The sequence below is a fragment of the Aspergillus foveolatus genome, assembly GCF_047715535.1.
Source record: "Aspergillus foveolatus strain CBS 279.81 unplaced genomic scaffold BDW70scaffold_3, whole genome shotgun sequence".
In the NCBI taxonomy this organism is placed as follows: Eukaryota; Fungi; Ascomycota; class Eurotiomycetes; order Eurotiales; family Aspergillaceae; genus Aspergillus; species Aspergillus foveolatus.
The window spans coordinates 83,526-103,370 of record NW_027396067.1 but is presented as its reverse complement, the minus strand read 5'-3'; the positions used below and the strand labels follow the sequence as shown (position 1 = coordinate 103,370).

The 19,845-nt window shown below is 53.4% G+C and overlaps 7 protein-coding genes across 7 annotated transcripts; 3 read left to right on the top strand and 4 right to left on the bottom strand.

The window, feature by feature from the left end:
- Window positions 1-185: 185 nt before the first annotated feature.
- BDW70DRAFT_155777 (FAD-dependent oxidoreductase) lies at window positions 186-1,642 on the bottom strand (the record flags this gene model as incomplete). The annotated part of the gene is made up of 5 exons (XM_073740096.1): window positions 186-245; window positions 306-1,085; window positions 1,163-1,382; window positions 1,477-1,520; window positions 1,574-1,642. 5 exons carry the CDS (start codon window positions 1,640-1,642, stop codon window positions 186-188), a joined length of 1,173 nt encoding a protein of 390 aa, XP_073600099.1.
- Window positions 1,643-3,348: 1,706 nt separating this feature from the next.
- On the bottom strand, window positions 3,349-5,515 carry BDW70DRAFT_62058 (putative MFS quinate transporter). The gene is made up of 4 exons (XM_073744404.1): window positions 4,929-5,515; window positions 4,726-4,854; window positions 4,340-4,654; window positions 3,349-4,271 (listed from the first exon to the last, which is right to left on the bottom strand). Exons 1-4 carry the CDS (start codon window positions 5,394-5,396, stop codon window positions 3,474-3,476), a joined length of 1,710 nt encoding a protein of 569 aa, XP_073600098.1. The 5' UTR covers window positions 5,397-5,515; the 3' UTR covers window positions 3,349-3,473.
- A 769-nt stretch (window positions 5,516-6,284) lies between these two features.
- Window positions 6,285-8,182, bottom strand: BDW70DRAFT_62071 (putative MFS transporter). The gene is made up of 4 exons (XM_073744405.1): window positions 7,829-8,182; window positions 7,579-7,771; window positions 7,132-7,519; window positions 6,285-7,076 (listed from the first exon to the last, which is right to left on the bottom strand). The coding sequence occupies exons 1-4, from the start codon at window positions 8,067-8,069 to the stop codon at window positions 6,366-6,368; spliced, it is 1,533 nt and encodes a 510-aa protein (XP_073600097.1). The 5' UTR covers window positions 8,070-8,182; the 3' UTR covers window positions 6,285-6,365.
- A 1,167-nt stretch (window positions 8,183-9,349) lies between these two features.
- Window positions 9,350-10,062, top strand: BDW70DRAFT_127337 (uncharacterized protein). Its single transcript, XM_073735260.1, has one exon. The coding sequence runs from the start codon at window positions 9,602-9,604 to the stop codon at window positions 9,941-9,943; it is 342 nt and encodes a 113-aa protein (XP_073600096.1). The 5' UTR covers window positions 9,350-9,601; the 3' UTR covers window positions 9,944-10,062.
- A 736-nt stretch (window positions 10,063-10,798) lies between these two features.
- On the top strand, window positions 10,799-13,102 carry isn1 (IMP 5'-nucleotidase ISN1). The gene is made up of 8 exons (XM_073735259.1): window positions 10,799-11,050; window positions 11,115-11,125; window positions 11,174-11,194; window positions 11,334-11,348; window positions 11,394-11,541; window positions 11,591-12,385; window positions 12,491-12,630; window positions 12,690-13,102. The coding sequence occupies exons 1-8, from the start codon at window positions 11,026-11,028 to the stop codon at window positions 12,783-12,785; spliced, it is 1,251 nt and encodes a 416-aa protein (XP_073600095.1). The 5' UTR covers window positions 10,799-11,025; the 3' UTR covers window positions 12,786-13,102.
- A 176-nt stretch (window positions 13,103-13,278) lies between these two features.
- BDW70DRAFT_127331 (ATP-dependent 6-phosphofructokinase) lies at window positions 13,279-16,253 on the bottom strand. Its single transcript, XM_073735258.1, has 3 exons — window positions 15,155-16,253; window positions 14,643-15,104; window positions 13,279-14,593 (listed from the first exon to the last, which is right to left on the bottom strand). Exons 1-3 carry the CDS (start codon window positions 15,896-15,898, stop codon window positions 13,412-13,414), a joined length of 2,388 nt encoding a protein of 795 aa, XP_073600094.1. The 5' UTR covers window positions 15,899-16,253; the 3' UTR covers window positions 13,279-13,411.
- A 482-nt stretch (window positions 16,254-16,735) lies between these two features.
- BDW70DRAFT_61984 (mediator of RNA polymerase II transcription subunit 17) lies at window positions 16,736-18,959 on the top strand. Its single transcript, XM_073744403.1, has 3 exons — window positions 16,736-17,151; window positions 17,207-17,592; window positions 17,637-18,959. The coding sequence occupies exons 1-3, from the start codon at window positions 16,880-16,882 to the stop codon at window positions 18,875-18,877; spliced, it is 1,899 nt and encodes a 632-aa protein (XP_073600093.1). The 5' UTR covers window positions 16,736-16,879; the 3' UTR covers window positions 18,878-18,959.
- The last annotated feature ends 886 nt before the right edge of the window (window positions 18,960-19,845 follow it).

Here is a 19,845-nt window from a genome sequence, read left to right as displayed (position 1 = left end):
CCAACTGTCGTGGAACTGGACCTCAGTACTTGATGGATTGGTACGAGATTGGAAGAGGTCAATTTGGATATATGATTGTTCTTGCCATGCCCTGCCGTTCCCCTTGGCACTAGGGCTAGAGCTACTGGAAAATTGCAGCACCTGCTCGTCTTCTTGTATCAAGCCAGGAAACCCCAGAGATCGCTCTACTGGGCCACAGAGCCGGAAGCCCGGTCCAGCCCTATCTTTAGGATTGGATGTTCATGCTAAGGCAGCTGTCAGTCACCAGCCGCTAACTAACAAATGAACTTGGGCTAGACACTTACAATACGTCTGAAATCGTGCGCTGCAGAGGCTGATTTCTCGGAAAGCGGGAATTCTCGATGAGCTCGTGTCAGCATAGACTTTTCATATCGCTGCACTGCGGCCGCCAGCTCCCCTAGACCGGATTTCACCCAGGCCAGTTCAGTCACCAGCTCAGCAGCATCTTCAAGACCTGTGTTCAGACCCTGCCCACGATACGGGGGGAACGGGTGCGCCGCGTCCCCGGCCAGTGTTGCGACGCCTGCGAGTGAAGCAGTCGTCGACCAGTCAAACGGCCGCCATGACGACACCTTGTCGGTGCCGAACTTGATATCGTCGGGAATTCTCTCGATGATAGTTCGCCACGGCTGCGCGTACTCGGGCGCCATTGCCTTTAGGTACGCCGTTCTGGCAGCCTGGTCCGCCAACTCGGTATCACCCGCACGTGGGGGTCCCGGCCACGATATGATGAGCTGGAAGGTCCAGGTCTCCGGGTCGTCTGGATCCCCGATATCCTGGGCGGAGACCCAGAGCATGCGGTTGGCAGGATGGTACGAGTTGAAGGCAAATGGATGCGTGGCGCGGATGAGGCGTGCAGTTTCCACATCGAACTTGCAGGTGAAATTGAGCATCGTCAGATCAAGGTAGTCGACCTTTCCGGCGTCGCCGAGAAGCAGCTGCCGCGTTGTCGAGTTGGCGCTATCACAGCCGACGACGAGGTGGCCGGATACTGACGTGCCATCCGCAAAAGTCGACGTCACTCCTTCCTCGGTCTTGGTTATGGCGCACAGGTGTTTTCCATACTGATCGAGGTTCAGAAGAGCGAAGACAATGCAAACGTGTACTTCGGGTACGCATCTCATGTTTAGGTTTGACATACCTGAATGTCTATGCCCTCGCTGAAGAGCTTGCGCATTTTCCTCCGCGTCACTCTCATCGATCGATCGGGTGTCTTTCCCAGCAGTTCGCCGCTGTGCCCGGCATAGATGGGCAGCTCGTAGAAGCTGTTATCCGGGACTGTAGGATCAGTCCATGCTTCTTTGATCCTCCCGCGAAGCTCAGGGCTGAGCAGTTTGTTCACGGACTGAGCGCCCCAGTGCCTAGCACAGTGAATCAGTAAACCACCACCAGCAGTACAGTAGATTGCATAGTACTCACAGAGACATGCCCCATTCTCTGGGACGATGTATATACATCTCGGGTGTCTCCCGCTCGTACACGGTGGCCTTGATTCCTGCCTTTCATACCCCGGTGAGTCTTGGGTACGAGCCTAGTGAGGACGATCGCGTACCTGCTTTAACCCTTGAGCAAGTAGCAGGCCAGTGGTGCCAGCGCCCACGATTATGATGTGCAAAACCATGTCGGGAGAGAGGAAATTGAGTAGAAGAGCGCTGGATACTTTACTTGGGTGAGATCATACAGATAGCTGGGAGACTGTCTCCCTTTTAACTCTGCTCGAACGACCAACAATTGCTATTCTCGTAAGTCTTTATCATTCTGACGGGGCTGCGATCTGTCAGGAAGCTGATAGGGATACGCCGGTCCGAATACGCCGCAAGATTGTTTATCTGAAGCTCTAAACAAAGCCGGTATGGACCGCATGAACGCTATTTTCTCCAGCGCAAGGCTTTGCTATAAGCACTTGCAGTTTAGCTGGCGCAATGCTCTAACCATAAGCTGGTAGTTGTATGGGCGTACTCGTAGAGAGGTAGGCGCAGCTGCGTAAGCGTATCCGTAAAGCTTTCAGTATGCTAATGCATCCTCACTTCGCTTTTCGTTGTCAATTCTCGGGGGCCTCAGCACATCCAAGTACACTAACGTATGCATGTCCAAGTTGCTTACCCTGATAGCATGTGGCCGAATGACTAGAGCTCTTGGGAATACATCCTAGTGTCTAGAATCTCTTCCCAAGTTGTAGATGTACGTCTCATCAATCCAGTTTTCATCGTTCCTGCCCCTCAAGTAATATTTAACGTATAAGGAGCCTTCCGTCCACATCAACCACAAGCTGGGTTTGCGCAGGAGAGGCCCCGCTTACTGCTGTGCATTAAGCTATAGCGGAACAGATGTCTAATGCTGTACTCCACGCGAGTTATGGCAACTGTTGCTGCAGTAGCTAGTTTTCAAGTGTCGTTTTTTGTTAGGCTAATGGGGCTCGACTCGACTTACCAACAGAGTATACTCTCATGTGATGGAGCAAAATCTATATTTGCATATTAACTATTGGCCACGCTGTGTCATGTCATATACTGATGTCAAGTCCATATCAGCAAGCACAATTTAAGAACCTCTAAAATGCCGTCCAAAGGCCATCCTGTCTCCGCTTGCTGCTTGGTAGACGGATTCTTTGCAACCGTTGCTATATGACATCACAAGATTAGGTACGTAGCTTAGTGCCGCGTCTTCTGTCAGTGTCAGGGTAAGTGGAGAGGGAAGTGGCTCGTCAGTGGGTTTAAAAGAATTTCTATGTTCGTCCCGTCTATAATGGCCAACTCGCAGTACTAAGCATATATCCTACAAAACCTGTTTAAGATGTACCGTATTCCGCCCGTTAGTGCCCAGTTTCGAGTCCCTGAACCCTTTACAACACTCCCTCACTGATTGATATCACGGCGTCCAGAAGCTTTAATAAGCAGATGCATATAAAAGCCAGCTGACTCTGTATTCTGTGTGAATTGGAAGCCAAACTGTTAGTGTGAGCACAGTGACAGCTTGCTTGTCTGTTAGGTCAGCGGCAAGCGACTATTTACATTCGTAAAACTTTTATCGTAAAACTTTTAAACTCATCCTATGCCATATCATGAGTGATTCAAGTGTCCCCAGACTTTGACATTGATGCCTGCCACGGCCAGCAGAAAAGCCGCATGAAGTATACCTAGATAAGCCTAGGATTGTGAGGGCAGAGTCGGAATCTACCTTGAAGCCCTAAGAGGCTCCTGCCATGCATGAGTATACATACTACTGAATCTAATTCTAACGTTGTCAAGTAGAGAAGGAAGCAGATGATCCTGATTTTAATCAATCTGTGTTTACCAGTATAGTTTGCTACTGGTAAGCAAACTCCGTCCACTTCCATACAGACCAGCCGCACCGACAAGCCCATCAATCTATATAACCTCAACGCATGGTGCCTTCTACACATGTACCATTGGCACTACACGAGCAACTATCATCGACATAACTCGCCCTTATTAGACCCTCTCCACGTTCTCCGCCCTTCCCTCGGCTTTCTTCTCCTCATCCCCAACAGTGACAGCCGCCATCTCCCTCTCAATTCGAGTACCAACAGGACCACCAACCTTCTCGTTCTCCATATCTCGAAGTTCCGCATCGCGATTGCCAAACAAACCAATCTTCCACCACGGCAACTGGAATAACGCATCCATGCTCTCCAGAGTCCTCCCCTTCGTCTCTGGAATGCTAAGCCAAACCCACAGCCCGCCCAGGATCGTCACGGCCGCAAAACACCAAAACGTGCCTTTGGGGTCAATCCCACCGTGGCTCGTGGGCAGGAGCATGTTCGGGACAGCGCGCGCGTTCCCGTACTGGTTCGCAAAGTGAAGCGTCATTGCTGTGCTCGTGGCCATGGCGCGGATACGCAGCGGGAATAACTCCGCCGTAAGCAGGTACTGCATCGAGTTCCAGCCGAGGGCCCATCCAACACCAGAAATGTAGATCATGGCGATTGCGCCACGAGATGAGCCTTTCTTTGAGTCGGGAAGGACGTAGGAGTCGTCGACGCCCAATTCCGGGGTGTTTGTAAGGAAGGCGGCAATGTATATCATCGAGATGGCCTGCAGGGTGATGCCGATAAGCAGGGCGCGTTTCCGGCCGATTACGTCGACGAGGAAGAGGGCGCAGACCACGGCTGCTGCGAGCTTAACAAGCCCAAATACGGCGGTTACGAGGAGACCTTCTTCGGAGCCGCTGATGCCGAGCAGGGAGAAGAGGTCGGGGGCGTAGACGGTAATGCTGCCAGCACCGGACCACTAAAGTCGAGCATGCATTAGACAGGATGTTTTCTTGTAGACTGGGTGGGTGAGATGAGTGGACATACCTGTGAGAGAATCTGCACCATAGCCGCAAGGTACAGTCGGTATAGATTGGACGGGACCAAGAGGGCTTCCTTGAGCACGCCTAGCCAGCCCAGACCCATCGTGGCTTCCATCTCTGCTTCGTGTGCGGCTCGGATCCCGTTCAGCTCTTCGAGGACGTACTCGTGGTCGGTTGGGAGGCCGCGGATCTTAGACAGGTTCACGAGGGCTTCCTCGTAGCGAGAGCGTTTTATCAGGAAACGGGGGGACTCGAGTTGCAGGAAAGAGAGGAGGAAGATGAGGCCGGCGAACATGATGTGCAGGCTGGTCGGGACTTCCTGGTATCAGACATGCTTGTCAGCGCCAGGTCGGCAAGGCTGGAGTAGAAGAGGGGAGGAGAATCAGTTACCCATCGTTTATGTGTGTTATCGCCCATGTTCACCTCACATCCGTAGTTTGCAAAGTATGCGAGCACGATGCCCAGGTACACGAAGCCGGTGAAGATGCACGTACAGAGACCACGGACCTGAGCGGGAGCCTGTAAAGCAGAACAAAACCAGCTGTTAGAGCGAGGCTGGATGGCCGACGGAGAGTATAGGGGGAAGAGCATACAATCTCTGAAAGATAGACCGGCCCAACGACGACCGTCTGGCCGACCCCGAGACCAGCGATGAACCGTCCCGCATAGACGGCACCCAGGCTATGCCCATGGCCCATGAAGATCGCGATTCCCAGCACCCAGAGCATACAGAGCACTCTCGCTGCCCAGATGCGGCCGATGCGATCGCAGACCAGGAAGGCGAACAAGGCGCCGCCGACACTGCCCAGCTGCACCATCGCCGTGACGTTGGCCTTGATGTTCGCCTGCTCGACGGCACTGTACGACTCATAGTCGATAGTGCGCTGGAAATCGACCGAGTCAAAGGCGCCGGTGATTAGGCCTTCATCGACACCCCGGGCGGCGCCCATGAGCCCGAACGAGAGCACGGCGAACCATAGCCGCCAGTTGAGGACTTCCTTGGGCGCGCCGCCCAAATTGAGGCGGAAGACGTTGAGGGGTTGCTTAGGGCCGCCGGCCATGGTGGCCTTTGCTTGAGTGATCTGGGTAGATATAATCTAGAGTGTATGTGATTTAAGAGGTTTCGCCAATGGACGGGCAGCTGATTGGGGAAGTGACGAGACAGTATCAAGTACGGAAACAAAACGAACTGACGGTCCCTCCGATCAGTCCAGTAACCAGTCAGTAATCAGCCCAGGTCCAAACCAACCTGATCAGCACGGGTCACTCCTCAGTGACGTGGAGGGCCGGGGTTGCTCTTTATATCTGTGCCAGCATCTGGGGCCCCAGCCTCGGAGACACAACAACGCAACAACCAACCCTACAACCCGAGAGTAGCATCGACGCCGGCCAGGTGACCAGCCGTCTCCAACCAGACCAGTCCACCCGGCCTAGTGTCGTCGGAAGTTGTCCGTCGCTGGGACCGAGCAGGGGGTGTGAAATCCTGGAGTAACGCCATCCGCATTCGCCCCGGTCTGATTGGCGCAGGGTAAACTCCGGAGACGCGGAGAACAAGGTGTGGATCGGCGCCGCGGGGTCGCACGGCTAGCCCTATGGGCGAAGAGGAAAAGAGTGACATTCTATGGCTGGTGACGAAGTAGGAGTTGGAGAAAGAATCCAAAGTGCTTACGCAACAGATTGAGCTGCGTTCGGAGGACGGCCGAGTTGCGGGAGGGAAAGTCTCGCATACAACCAGGGAAAAAATAATTAAAAACTTGAGTTCATCTGAAAGGCTCAGAATTATAATTCAGCACATGCAGCCCAGGCTCAGGCTTGTCGGTGTCAAGTCGGTGTCTCCGGACTTGGCAAGGCTTGGTTGCTGTGTCCAAGTGACGTGGTGTGATTCGATGTGACGATAATCCATTCGGCCTACCTAGGAAAAAGAACTTATTAAATCTAAATCCCATTTAAATATACTTTCTGACATAGCACAAGCTGATACCGAACTGATACCACTGACCAAAAATTCCAGGAGTACCGGTACTTTGCAGCTAAGGCCGCCACTTAAAGGCCGGATTCCGCCAGTCCAGATCCTGCACCTGCTTCTGGGTCAACCCATCCAATGCCGCATCGACGTCGGTATTTTCGCGCTTCTTGTTATCCCACTTCATCCACATCCAGAGCAGCGCGCTCAGGATCAAGCACATGCTCGACGTGGCCAGGTTGAGGCCATTACCGATATGGTAATCCGGCCCATCGAACTGCAGGAATGACCAGGTCGAAACTAAGCCACCAATGTTGCCGAACATGACGTTCGTCCCGATGGCGGCGGACCGCGCCGTGTCGGAGACGACGTTGTTACTGACGTGTGCGTTGCAGAGGGCGCCGAACGCGAAGGCTCCGCTTGCAATCAAGAAGGTTGCGCCATAGCGCGTCATCGCGTCGGAGCTGGCGAGGAACATGATATACCCGACCATCATGAGGGGCGGGCCGGCGATGAAGAAAGGCATGCGTTTGTCGAGGCGCCAGCTGAGGAACGGGAAGAGGAGGGTGAAGAAAGCGCCGACGACGTAAGGGGGCACGGTGTGCAGCTGCTGGCTGACCACGCTCGCATCCGGGTAGATCGTCCGCACGATTGTGGGGGCGAAGAAGGCGAGACCCTGGACGGTGATGTTGTTGAGGAGGAAGATGACCGATGTGGACAACGTCACGGGGCTGAAGATGCCGCGGAGCAGTTTCTTGGTGTCGATCTTATCGAGGACCTGTGACGAGTTAGCTGGAACTCCACTGGACACCGGTTTTTACAGGGGGGAGTACCTCAGTAGTAGCAACACGTTCGGACTTGAGTCGTGCGATTGCCAGGTCCTTCTCTTCTTGGCTGAGCCAGCGCGCAGTCTCGGGCCGATCGGTCAATGTGAGGAAGGCAATCAGGCCGAGCGCGCAAGTGACGATTCCTTCGATCGCGAAGATCATCCTCCACGTGTGCAGGCTGCCGAAATGGTCCAGGGTCAGGATCGCAGACGCTAGAAGGCCGCCAAAGGCTCCGGCCAGCGGTGCCATGACGATATATAGAGCAAGGCGGAAAGCCAGCTCGCTGCGCCGGTACCATCGACTGAGGTAGTATGCGATACCCGGGAGCATGCCTGCTTCGAAAATTCCCAGCACAAATCGAACTCCAGAGGCCTCTTGGATGTTGTCAACGAAGCTGTATCGGGTCAATTGATCAGCGCGCCATCATCGCGAGGGGAATCAGGAAAGACAAACGCTGTGGCCACGCTGGCGGCTCCAAAGCAGAGCGTGCTCAGGGGAAGGAAATATCCCGGCCCCATCCACTTGCAGCAAAGGTTGCATGGAATCTCGAAGAGAATGTAGGAGACGTAGAATATCGATAGGACCTTGTTATAGTCATTCCCCTTGAGACCCAGGTCTGTATCGAATCCTGCGAGGCGGGCGTTTCCTAGGATCCGGTCAGTCACGGGGGCCAGTAATTCAGATATCAGAGCGACCTATGTACCAATATTTGCACGATCAATGAAGCAGAATAGATAGAGGAGCGCGACAGTAGGGAGGAGATAAAAATCCATCTTCCAGCGCAGCCTCGACTCGGCTTTCTTATCGAATTCGAAGAGCGCATGGCCATACTGATCCGTGGCAGCTTGACCACGGTGGGCAAACTGCGTAGGGTCGTCGACCGGCTTCAGGTTCTCTTGATGGCCCGTCATGGCTTTCTCATCAGCCACCGAGGTGGTTGCCATTTTGTGTGACGGATTGGAATGCGGCGGAATAGGGACCCTGAAAAGCCAAGTTCTGAGTGAGCTCAGGCAAGCGGGACGAAGATAAGAGCTGGCCCAGTCTTTATAGCTCTCGTTCCGAACAAGCTCGACGGGTTATCCGACAGGTCGGAAGGAGACCAGTCCTTGAAACGTCGAAACGTTGGGAACCGTCTGGGGTAGCCGAGCTGGGCGTTGTGGGGTGGGTTGGAATGTTCACCTTGGTCACTTGCAGGCCAAGCCACGGTACACGAACGCGCTCCAGCTACGCGCGATATACGCACCTGTCGAAGCACCAGTCCCCACGGCCGAGAAAGTTAAAGGATCCTGTGGCTTGTCGTCAGCAACGTGCGTGAATTGGCCCAAAAAGATAACAATTACCTACGTTCGCCGGTCCCGTTTCACAAAGAATGTTTACACTGCAGGTGTGTCCTTTCGTTCTCTTCCTTGACTCTATCCTTTTGGCACTATTCGCTACCTCCTAATCAAGAATTTCATTTATGGCAGGGTTGGAAGTAGGGCAAAAGGAGCGGAATGCGGTGCTAATTGCAAAGCTGACAGCCTCAGCAGAAAACCTTGGCGTCCAGCCTTTACCCCTTCTGGCTCCCCTCCGGTGGTCTGGGCCACGTGCCAAGGGAGGCCGGCTGCTTATGACTGGTGGCTCATATCAGCCACTAGAGTGACCTTGGCCCTCTGGGACCAATCGAGCGGCGGGCAAAGTCTCAGCATCTCGTCGGTGAGAGGATTAGTGACTCAATAAGAAAGCTTGAGCTGAAGGGCACATTGAAGAAAACAGCCGGGAAAATACCACCCAGGACACAAGACGACCTTAACACCTGCCTCCATGGAGCATCTTCATTGCAGATACAAGACTCTCAGGAGGGACTCGGAGGATGCAGGGCCGCCAAGCCGCCGAGACGAGCTAGGTCTCTCCCCGCATTTCACCCCGCAATTTCACGCCAGCAGGTTATGTATCTGGAACGAGTCGTGCTAGACGAGATAATGGATGATTGTGGAGAGCTCGCTCCATGTGATCATCCCCACGAGAAGACATATCGACAGGACGGTAATTGTGGGGACCTCGCTCTGCCGACCTGGCTCGAGGTTAGGGCACTTTGTAACCAGTCAGCGCCACCCCGAGGCATCTGCACGCCCAGAGCGTGAGACCGGGAGGTATAACTACCGAGCCTCTCCTTGCTAAGCTCACTAGATTGCCGCGTTCACTTCCCAGCGAAGTGCCCAGAGTCATGGCGCTGGGCTGGTGACGGGTTTCAGCGAGTTGCGTCACGACTTCGCCGAATAGAAACCAGCCAATTGACATCAACATAAATGGGATCCGATCGGAAGCTGGATCGCTGTTCTACCTGATTGACGGTATCTTGGTCTTGGATCAGGGCCCCGGAATCGAGGAGCGGGAATCTGGGAGCGGGATCTCAATCGGTACGTAGACTCTCCAGCCGGCAGTAGCGGGCTCGCACCTCCCGGCCGCCAAGCATCCAGAACGCAGAGGCGAGCCGATGCGGAGGCGACATTCACTGTTGAGTATTTCCAATTACCGGTTGCCATTAGCGTGTCGATTGGTGGCTTATTTGGGGCCCAATTTGGCGCAGATTATATACTATGAGTCACCTCAACCAAACAGTGAGAATCCCCTTTGCGCGCACTTCGGTCTCGTCAAGATGCAAAAGAACCGAGACGCAGAGCTCTTGCTGGTCAATTGCCCAGTGGCACTGCTGTCAGGCGGGCATACCCATGCATTCTCTGCGGTTGAAAAAGACGTCATATATACCGGTTGTGTACTCAGGTCGCATACACCCCTGCTTAGACATGTACCACCTTCCTGGGTACCGAGGTGGTAGGGGAGGGCAGCTTTAATGTCAAAACGGTGATTTGAGGTCAGACTCTAGGTCCTTTCGTTGTCTTCCAGGGGACTGTCATCTAGATAGTGTATACCTCGGTTGGGCTCTTTGGAGAGACCCCGGCTGAGGGTAAAGTTCCAGGGCCCAGGTTGCTATGCAGTCTTGAGGGTAAGCGGCTATCAGTGTATGATATTTACACCATCATATCATCTTATATCACGATGTCTCCCTGCAACGAATGTAATCCGATCCCTCTGGGTCCAGACAGGTAGGAGGTCGGGCGGACTGATCGAACAATAGCGGTACTGTGGACTGGAAGGTTGAGTTGAGCCACGAGCTACCAAAGGGCATGCCGTCTATGACGGTATCCGTTTCGCCCTTTGAGTCCTCCCCCGTTATAACAAGTTCTGTCATCGAGTTCATCAGTTCATCTGCGTAGGCGGCTGTTGTTCAAGGTCGACCGGTGTGTTACGGGACTTTTCCTGACAAAAGGCCTACACTGCGATTCTGGTCAGCCTGATCCAGTTAGTGCGGTAGACTCAATTCGATGTCATCCAGGACCAATGATGTCGGGGCGTCGGGGCGTATTTGGTTGTTGTGAAACCTGATCGAGGTCGAAAGGGAGTCGAAGATCGTTTGTTGAAAGTGAGCTGTGAGCCTTAAAGATCAGGCTTGTTCAGGATTGTCGGGTCTCGGCGCTCTGCGATGCGCTAATCCTGTTCGGGTGGCGAGCTGTCCCGTGACCAGCTCAGGGCCACCTCTTCAGGGCCACTTAAGCTCCAGGCAAATGACTGAGCGGCCAGTGACAGCCCCGAGAGCTTAAAGCTTGGCTTATCTGGCAGTCACCAGTGGCATCAAGACCTTCCTGCAAGCTGCTCCTTGCTTGTCTCTCTCCCCTCTTCCATCCTCTTTCCCATTGTATTCATCGATTTGACTCTTGCATCTAATCCATCTCGCTCTTTCGCTTACGCTCATCATCTTATCAGCCATTATTACTAACCATCACCAACTATTACCTACCCCATCTCTATCTCTTGCTTCACTCGTTTACTACAGCTCTTACGCAGGCTTCCAACTCCACTATGACTACCAGGTACCGCGTCGAATGTGAGACTGCCCTCTCACTACCGGTCCTGATGCAGAGCTAATCGAACCGTACCTGTTGGAGCAGATGCCCTCAAGGTGTGCTGATCCATTCCGTCACATGCCTCTATCCGCTAACCTCCCCAGTCTCACCGAAGAGACCAACTGGTATGTCTGTCTATTTTCCCACCTATTCTGCCGAGTTCTTGGTCCCCTTGGGTCCTTGGTTCCCTTCGTTCTACTGGTTCTACTGGTTCTACTGGTTCTACTGGTTCTACTGGTTCTGGTCCCAGCTAACCCTGGCTAGATCGAATGGATCAAGGTTCGTGCTGTGCAGCACTCGTCTGTCCTTGTCTAATCAGTTTAGGGCCTGCTCGCGGTCCCGTTTGTCCTCCATTCTCAGCCGACGGCCGTGCAGGAGGAGGACACCACCAAGCTCGCCGCGGTTGCTCACGATACGCACCAGCGGTACGCCGAGATCTTCTCGGACGTCGAGCGCCTCTTGAATGACCACAGTAATGTGTCTTGGCACTCCCGGTCCGGTAGGGCTACTGACGATGTTAGTTGACCACGAGCTCAGCGGTGCCGCTGGCAAGTCCAAGCTCAAACTGCTCGTCCCCACTGTCGGGACGTTCTTCACGCGTCTCTACCTCAAAGAAGCTTTCAAGTACCAGGATGAGCAGCGGTTCATCAGCAGACGCCGTTTTGTGGCGCCCTCGTTCAACGATGTCCGCTTGATCCTTAATTCCGCGCAGCTACTCGGTCTGGTGCATACGAAGGGCCTCGAGCTCGTTACGTTTGATGGAGATGTAACTTTATATGATGATGGGGCAAATCTTAATGCTGATAGCCCTGTCATTCCACGGATCATCCGCCTCCTTCGACAAGGCATCAAGGTAGGGATCGTGACTGCGGCAGGATATACCGACGAGGCCAAGTATTATGAACGACTGCAGGGGCTGCTTGATGTCATGCGTGATACCTCTGATCTTACTGACGAGCAACGGTCCGCACTGATTGTCATGGGCGGCGAAAGCAATTATCTCTTCCGTTACGACGCCCCCTCTCCACACCGGCTCGCCTACGTCCCGCGCGAGAATTGGGTAATTGGCGAAATGGCCACCTGGGAGGAGGAGGATATTACACAACTACTAAACATCGCCGAGTCGTCTCTCCGCGCTTGTGTCGCGAACCTGAACCTACCAGTCTCCGTCCTCCGTAAAGACCGCGCGGTCGGCGTTTTCCCCAAGAACAGAGGCCGCCTATCCCGCGAACAGCTAGAAGAGACCGTCCTCGTGGTCCAAAACACGGTCGAAAGGTCCCAAGTCGGATCGCGGCTCCCATTTTGCGCATTCAACGGTTGCTCCCCCTTCTTTGTTTCCCATTATCTCCGTCACCATCCTCCCAGAAGGAAATATAAACCGCCTATTCAGCCGTGTATGCTAATTTCAATCACACAACCAGGTGGCAATGATGTCTTTGTCGACATTGGCGACAAGTCCTGGGGTGTTCGCGCCTGTCAGCAGTACTTTGGCGGCATTGACCCGTCAAGAACACTCCATGTGGGCGATCAATTCTTGTCTGCTGGTGCGAATGATTTTAAGGTCAGTGTTCTGTGACTTCTTTTTTGTCTGGGAGAAGGTGATTAAATGATTTGATACAGGCTCGTCTGGCTTCTACCACAGCCTGGATCGCTAGTCCGGCTGAGACGGTGCAGTTGTTGGATGAGTTGGACGCAGTCCAGAAAGCTCTGGCGTGAGAGTAAATACATTTTGGCATGGGTTTTATTTGGCGCCTGCTTGGGAAGAGATTCTGTAATCTTCGCTTGTAATCTGACTCGGCCATGTCCGGGTTTTGGTTTCGGTTTCTTTCAGCGTCTTGTCATTCATTTGTTACGGTTCGGATATTTCATGTTATAATCGGCCGCGGCCGATTCTTCCACTTCCACTCGAGGCAGTTTCCTTGTGATCAACTACCACGGCCACTTCCAGCCGTTAATGGAATTAGCTAGAGCCTGTATACAGACCATGACCTGTGCGGGTTGAGCTCAGATTTAGGTAGAATTGACAATAAAACTCAGTCGACTCTATGATCAGTACTTCCTATAATGGGTATAAAGTCGGTAAACTGACTGGACCTTGGAACGCGTCAATCCACTGCAGAGCACTGCTGAACGACCACATATGTACGAGCCGGAAAGATACTTTTAAGTCTACTTTGCAAGTCGGAATCAACCGATCTCGTAGCCCCTTTGAAGTTTAAAAATCCGTTCATTCACTGCATGTTCTCATAAGCTGGAATCGAGTCTTATCTACTCTTAGAAACGAGGCACTAGACGCAATGTACACCTCCCAAACGCTAATCCAGCAGAGAGCCGACATGGACTCATGACAAGTGCGCCGGACTCGAAGGTCGCGTCCGGCTCTCATCCTCATAACTGGTCCACATCGCCTTCGCCCCCGCCCGTCCCGACAAGATGTTAACTGTATCCTGCAACTGCAACCAGAATTCGGCCTTGGGACGCCGTCTCGCCCAGTCCGTCTCCACCTTCTCGAGTCCATGTTCACCACCCATGACGGAGAAGAGGACTTGGGAGCCCTTGATGCCAATGACGGTCGCAGACATCTCGTCCTTCGCGATTTCGTCTTTTGATTTACCCGCGTAGCTCTCCAGGTGCATCATACACTTGATTGCCATGCGCAGCGCGCGAATGCGGTCCATGGGCGAGGGCTTGCCGCCCTGCTGGAAGTGGCCGGGGACTGCGGCGCGGGACTCAAAGCGGCCTTTTGCTTCCTCCTTGATCATATCAGCGATGACCTGTGTGGTGTATGTGGATGAGGCGGTCTCGTTGCGCATGATGATCTTTCCGGCGCGGTTGGCACCCTTGTCGCGGGCGAAGTTCTCGCGGAGAAAGTCGATGTCTCGGGCGAGCATCTTGATGTCGATTCCTTCTTCAGGGATGTAAACGGCGACTGCGCCGACGGCCAACCCTGCTGTTGTAGCGATGTAGCCTGATTTACCGCCCTGGGTTTCGATGACGAAGACGCGGCGACGGGAGGAGGAGGCTGACTGGCGAATTGCGTCGCAGAAGTCGATCAGGGCGTTGAGGCAGGTGTCGCTGCCGAGGGAGTACTCGGTGCCCGGGACGTTGTTGGAGATTGTGGCGGGCAGGACAACCATGGGGATCTTGAAGGCGTCGTATTTGTCGCGCGCTTGGCGGAGCTGGCTCACTGCTGTGAAGGCTTCAAAGCCACCAACGACAAATAGGGCGTCGAACTTGTGCTCTTTGAAGCACTTGGCGACCTCGTCGTAGTCTTCCGACGGGAGGCCGCGGTTTGTGCCGATGTCGGAACCACCCTCGTTTACCCACGCGTCTGTTTCTTGCCATTTGACTTCGCGCACTGAGCTGATGGGTTGATCTGCGTGGTGGCGGATCAAGCCGGGGAAACCGTTGTGGATGGCAATCGGAGTGTGGCCACGGGTAAGACAGTATGTCACGGCGGCTCGTGTAGCCTGGTTCATGCCTCCAGCCGGGGCACCGACATGGACAATGGCAATGCGCATTCTCTGCTACGCATTAGAGAGAGGCTATGGTTAACGGCGAGCGACTACGTACCTTTTCTTGGGTCAAAGAGAGTTTGGGGTGGTCAGGTGTGGCAGTTTTCAGATAAGCAAAGTGGTACTCTTTAAATTCCGAGTCGCGCAGCAACATCGCCTTCTCAAAGTCTCTGTTTTTGATGTGAGCTGTAACCTCCTGCGTGGCCTTGACAGCGTCCATCAACGGGGTGCGCATGATCTTGTTCTCGCGGATCGTGATCACTGGGGAGGGAGAGTCCGGCGTCATGTCCAAAACAGCACGAACGGCCTCAACACCTTGCAGGGTCGACAGCGATCGATCGTAGGCGCAGGCAGCTCCTCCTCTTTGGGTGTGTCCGAGAATTGTCGTGCGAGTGTCAAGTCCAAGGCGCTCGGTGAGAATATCTTTAACGCGGTCACTTGTGATCTTGTTGAGGTTTCGATCTTGCGCTCCTTCGGCGACGATGACAATGGTTCTGCGCTTGCCACGTTCCCGACGGTTCTGCGAGATCGTCAGTTGACTGGTCCTTGTCAGGATCCGAAATTTCTCACCTTTGTGATGTTCGCACACATGATGTCCTCCCAGCCATCCTTAGGGGGCATCTCGGGAATGAAAAGCCAGTCGGCGCCTGTGCTGATGGCAGCCATCAGAGCAAGCCAACCGCAATGCCGGCCCATAACTTCGATAACGAAGCCTCGCTGGTGGGAGAACGCAGTGTCGAAGACGTCATCAACAGCATCGCAGATCCGAGTCAAGGACGAGTAGCAGCCAATAGTGGCATCTGTACCGGACATGTCGTTGTCAATTGAGCCCACGAGACCGACAATGTTTAAGACTCTGTACGGCTCGACCTGCTCTGCCGTCAATTCTCCCTTCTTCACCAGCTCGTCCAATAAGCCAGGCCATTCAGAGCGGAAGACATCGGCACCAGTCAAACTACCGTCACCACCGCAGACAACCAATGCGTCGATTCCGCGCAGGATCATGTTTTTAGCAGCGCGAAGACGGCCAGGTCTCTCGCGAAAAGACATGCAGCGAGCGGATCCGATCAATGTACCTCCCTGGGAGAGCCATCCACGAACATCTTCCCAGTGTAGCTGTCGGATCATGTCCCCGCCTTCCACCAGACCTTCGTATCCTTCGTAAACGGCGTAGGCTTCGCAGTCGGAGTGAATGGCCATGCGGACCACCGCTCGTACTGCGCCGTTCATACCGGGGGCATCTCCTCCAGAGGTGAGGACACCAATGCGGCGCCGCTTGGGAGGGGGAGGTTGAGTTGCGACTGTTGGGGCCATCACGACGGTGACTGCGACGAATCGATCTCCAGGACGAAAAGTGGCAGCTCAGTCGATTGAGCTAGAACGATGCAATGCAGCAACAGATCGGATAAATGGGAGAGAAGAAGCAGTGACGAAAGAGTGAGTTGATGGGAGACGATTTGGTGCGTGGTGGGGGTTCCGGTGAGAAAAAGCGGGCTGCGGGTAAGGTACGTCACAGACCAGCTTGAAGCTGATGATAAGCACTCACTAATTACTGCTCAATGGTCTTGTTAGCGCTGTAGTCAATAAAAAAGCAAATGGCATTGATCTCAATTGCTCTCAGTCCAGAGGTCAGTCCGGACTCTTTATGCCTGGGTAATTGGGTGATTGATCAGGATATCAGGTTGTACAATCTGACTGCCAGCGACCTGAGGGGGAAGATCTGCTGATGTCACCGAGTGGGCCCATTCCGGCTCAGTTGGGTTAGCGTGATACAAGAACACGTGCCAGCTCTCTAGGGCAGGGCTTTGAGGGCATGTGACGACTCGGTAGGCTGGTATTCCAGATACCATTTTATGCAAGCAGAATTGGCTATTAGATGGCATGAGTATAGCAATATATTCATCCTCTTCCGTGTTTGCTACAATGCCACGTTAATGTTAGTGGTCTCGGCCCAGCCTCGAAATTCAGTGGCGCTCGCCAGGTAAACTTCCTTCGGAGTCCATATATATATCGGCGGGTTACTGCCTATCACCGCGCAATAACCTGATTCACTTTATAGCTACTCCGTAAAATTATCGCCAGGTTACGTGGCTAAAAGTTAATAGAATATTGAGGTCGTAGCCACCCTGCACCAACCGTACTCAGAGTAAGTCTAAAGTGAATAAGAGATACCTCATTTGGATGCTCAACAAAGCAGCGACGGAGCCGGTCACGTGCACTGAAGACCAAGCTCCCTGACCAAGTGGACTTTCGAAGTCGACTCCGGGCCACTCGCAGGGTGGCTCGCCTACAATCATGTCGGACTCCTTCACCGTCTCGCTTCGCCCGATACGCGAAAAACGCGACAGTCCAGATTCTTTACCCCGTGAGATCGCCCAGATCAACGCGCAATGGGGGTCCTTCCGAGAGCTCAGCGAGGCCAAGTTACGGGAGAAGATCGAGGAGGACAAACACAAGGACCATTGGGAGGAAGACGATGAGGGTGACAAGGAATCGACGGATTTGGAGACGTCGGAGCAGTTGGACCAACTGTACAAACGTCGAGCGGAAATCATCCAATTTGCACTGTAGGTGCATTGGCCTGGAATTGCGGCGCCGAGGTGCTATACTGATGCTTTATAGACAGGCTCACATGGAGGCCTCTTTCGCTCTAGATTTTGTTTCCCTATTACTATCCAAGCACCAACCCCGCCAGGCAGAAACGTCCATGTCCCCTTTCTTAAAGTCGGCCGCGCCGCTTGGCTCCCTCAACTCGGAAGTCGTCAATCCGCCGCCGAGACCCGACTCGACCTTGAAAGACGTAAAATCGGTGGCCAGAGGATGGCGGCTGCAGAATTTCAACTCGGCCGCTAACAAACTTCTCAATGCCGGCTCGAGACTCGAGACTGAGGTGAACTCGGAGACGAAGTACTGGAATGAGGTCTTAGCAGTGAAGGAGAAGGGCTGGAAGATTTGCCGGTTGCCGCGAGAAAGCCAGGCACTTGGGGTACAATATGGATTCCTAGAAGGTAAGACCAATTTCCGGTGTTTGGGTATGGTGCTGACCCCACAGCTACGCCTATTTTCCGCGACCGAGGGCTCGCTGCGCTGCGAAGGACCGACGACGGGAGCTTGTTCCTGGATAAAGGCTTAGTTCCTCTGAAATCGCAAGGAGTACGCGTCCGGGTGAGACGAGGCGATCGTATCGTGGGATGTTCAAAAGTCTGCCGACCGCCACAAGACGCCGAGTCAATCGAGAGCCGCATCCTGCAAGCCCGCGATACAGTTTTCGAAGAAGAGCTCTTCTACGAGGTAATGCGAGAGGCGAGAATTCTAGGTACTCAAGGGGTGAAAACTAGACAAAACCTGGTGCAGGTGCCTGTGTCTGAGGAGCAAGAAATCCTGCTCGATCTGGTCGACTGGGACCAGGATCGTGACCCTGAGGCAGCTGATTCCACTGAGCAAGACGTGTTTGCCGACGCGGTAGCTCATTCCATTCGTATACTTCTTACATACGCCCACCGTCAGAACCTCCGTCGCAGGACGCAGCCCCCTCCCCCACTAGTTCCAAAGCGCCGACCGGTTCCCGAATATCACATTCTACGGCCGATTATGGCTTACTTACAGCACAAGTCTCACATCCAATGGTTAGAGTCGCTCATAAACGACCTGCGCGGGGTGCTCGAATCCGCTGGCATTTCTTGTGGCTTCAAGGCAACTCAATTCTCTTCAATTGGCACGCTACAGCCAAGCAGTCAGGTTCCGAAGGTTGAAGCAGTGGCAGGAGTGTTCCTTGCCCCCTTCGTGTCCACATTTTCAGGAAATCTGGTCACGTCACAGAGCTCATTCCGCATTCAAATCCGAACGAACCTCGCTGTGCCGCCATTTGGTACATTTTACGAGCTCTCAGTCAATCTTCCACAATACCCCGACGTGCAGCCCCCGAACCACGTGGGACTCCAGGATGAGGTTTCTGCAATCCTTACTCATGTCATTATGCTTGATATAGCCGCGGCAATTCCACTGCAATGCAGCGACACAGCTGACCAGGAAGCCAAAGAACGAGTATCTTGGGACGTTGACTATCCACACCATGGAGAGTTGCATTCCTTGAGCCGTAATGGCCAAAGCAGGAAGATGAAGATCAGTCTCTCTCGGCAAGAATTGACTATCAAAACCTATCAACTCAACAGAACGAGAGGGGTTACGCCAGTAGCGGCAACATCGCCGACCTTATCTCAGACATGGAGGGCTGACTCTCCAGAACCGAGACCAACCCTTAGCGAATTCGTTGCCCAGGCGTCTCAGCCATAGGACCGTCGCCTTCCAAGCGCGAAAGATCGCTCACAGCGTCGAAATGATTGACGACACAGCGCCAGCCTTGACCTCGACTACCGCAGAGGCTACATGACATTTATGCTATCGATAGAGACAGTTACTTGTTGATACCCTCTTGAATAACAACTGTACAGTATAACTACCTGTTCAGACCACCATCATTAGACTTAGGCTTCGGGTCCAAGTATTGGACGCAGTCGATCTTTGACAGACATGATGAACTTGTTTGCTTCATCTGAGTATCAGAGCATATCACCCATGCATTGATCTGGCACTGCCCTCTGGACAATCTCTGAACCAAAGAGCAAGCAGTCGTCCATTGCTCTGGAGAGGCTGGAGTGTGCGTGGCCGGCATTAGTAGCCTAGGATTACGGCATGATACTTGGCCTTCCATTCCTACGGCTGAAATTTTTGGACTCTCAGTACCCGTCCATATTGCGAATTCAGTTCAAGGCGAAGGATTTCTGGTGCGGTTATACGATGGGCAAGATGTTATGGTATTTCGGCTTCAGGCCAATGCCTGCGACGTCTGGTTAGAGGGGCCGCTACGATACTACAGACCTTTACTTTAGCTATACCTAGCAGGCGCCTACTTCAAGCGGCATAACTGACCCTACATCTGCTGGGTGGTAGCAGCTGCCATGCAGCTAAGCCCAACAACCATATAGTCTCGCCCTTAGACGAGAACGACCGCTCAGCAGCCGAATTGTCTGAGACGCCAGCATATCTTCCATATATCCAATCTAAAAAATTAGCAATTTGAGGATTAGGAGATAACCATAATACTTGTTCAATCTCTTGAGGTGTAGCGTTGTTCTCCCTGAACTTTAGTTCGATGTGCTCAGCAGAGGTAGAACTAATCCTGTATCGTAGAAACGCTGACAGGGTTGCCTCTTGTGATAAGACCCTTCTTGCCAAATCGAACAGCTCAGTTGCTCTCGAGG

Bases quoted from the DNA above. Each gene is read 5' to 3' on its own strand.
- isn1 (XM_073735259.1), top strand. From the start codon at position 11,026: ATGACTACCAGGTACCGCGTCGAAT. The intron at 11,542-11,590 runs GTAATGTGTCTT...TGACGATGTTAG, and splicing joins GCGCCTCTTGAATGACCACA to TTGACCACGAGCTCAGCGGT. The intron at 12,631-12,689 runs GTCAGTGTTCTG...GATTTGATACAG, and splicing joins CTGGTGCGAATGATTTTAAG to GCTCGTCTGGCTTCTACCAC.
- BDW70DRAFT_127337 (XM_073735260.1), top strand. From the start codon at position 9,602: ATGCGGAGGCGACATTCACTGTTGAGTATTTCCAATTACCGGTTGCCA.
- BDW70DRAFT_62058 (XM_073744404.1), bottom strand. From the start codon at position 5,396: ATGGCCGGCGGCCCTAAGCAACCCCTCAACGTCTTCCGCCTCAATTTG. The intron at 4,855-4,928 runs GTATGCTCTTCC...TCTGCTTTACAG, and splicing joins CGGTCTATCTTTCAGAGATT to GCTCCCGCTCAGGTCCGTGG. The intron at 4,655-4,725 runs GTAACTGATTCT...GTCTGATACCAG, and splicing joins ATAACACACATAAACGATGG to GAAGTCCCGACCAGCCTGCA.
- BDW70DRAFT_61984 (XM_073744403.1), top strand. From the start codon at position 16,880: ATGTCGGACTCCTTCACCGTCTCGCTTCGCCCGATACGCGAAAAACGC. The intron at 17,152-17,206 runs GTAGGTGCATTG...GATGCTTTATAG, and splicing joins GAAATCATCCAATTTGCACT to ACAGGCTCACATGGAGGCCT. The intron at 17,593-17,636 runs GTAAGACCAATT...CTGACCCCACAG, and splicing joins ACAATATGGATTCCTAGAAG to CTACGCCTATTTTCCGCGAC.
- BDW70DRAFT_62071 (XM_073744405.1), bottom strand. From the start codon at position 8,069: ATGGCAACCACCTCGGTGGCTGATGAGAAAGCCATGACGGGCCATCAA. The intron at 7,772-7,828 runs GTACATAGGTCG...ACCGGATCCTAG, and splicing joins CATTGATCGTGCAAATATTG to GAAACGCCCGCCTCGCAGGA. The intron at 7,520-7,578 runs GTTTGTCTTTCC...GACCCGATACAG, and splicing joins GCCGCCAGCGTGGCCACAGC to CTTCGTTGACAACATCCAAG.
- BDW70DRAFT_127331 (XM_073735258.1), bottom strand. From the start codon at position 15,898: ATGGCCCCAACAGTCGCAACTCAACCTCCCCCTCCCAAGCGGCGCCGC. The intron at 15,105-15,154 runs GTGAGAAATTTC...ACGATCTCGCAG, and splicing joins TGTGTGCGAACATCACAAAG to AACCGTCGGGAACGTGGCAA. The intron at 14,594-14,642 runs GTACGTAGTCGC...AATGCGTAGCAG, and splicing joins TCTCTTTGACCCAAGAAAAG to AGAATGCGCATTGCCATTGT.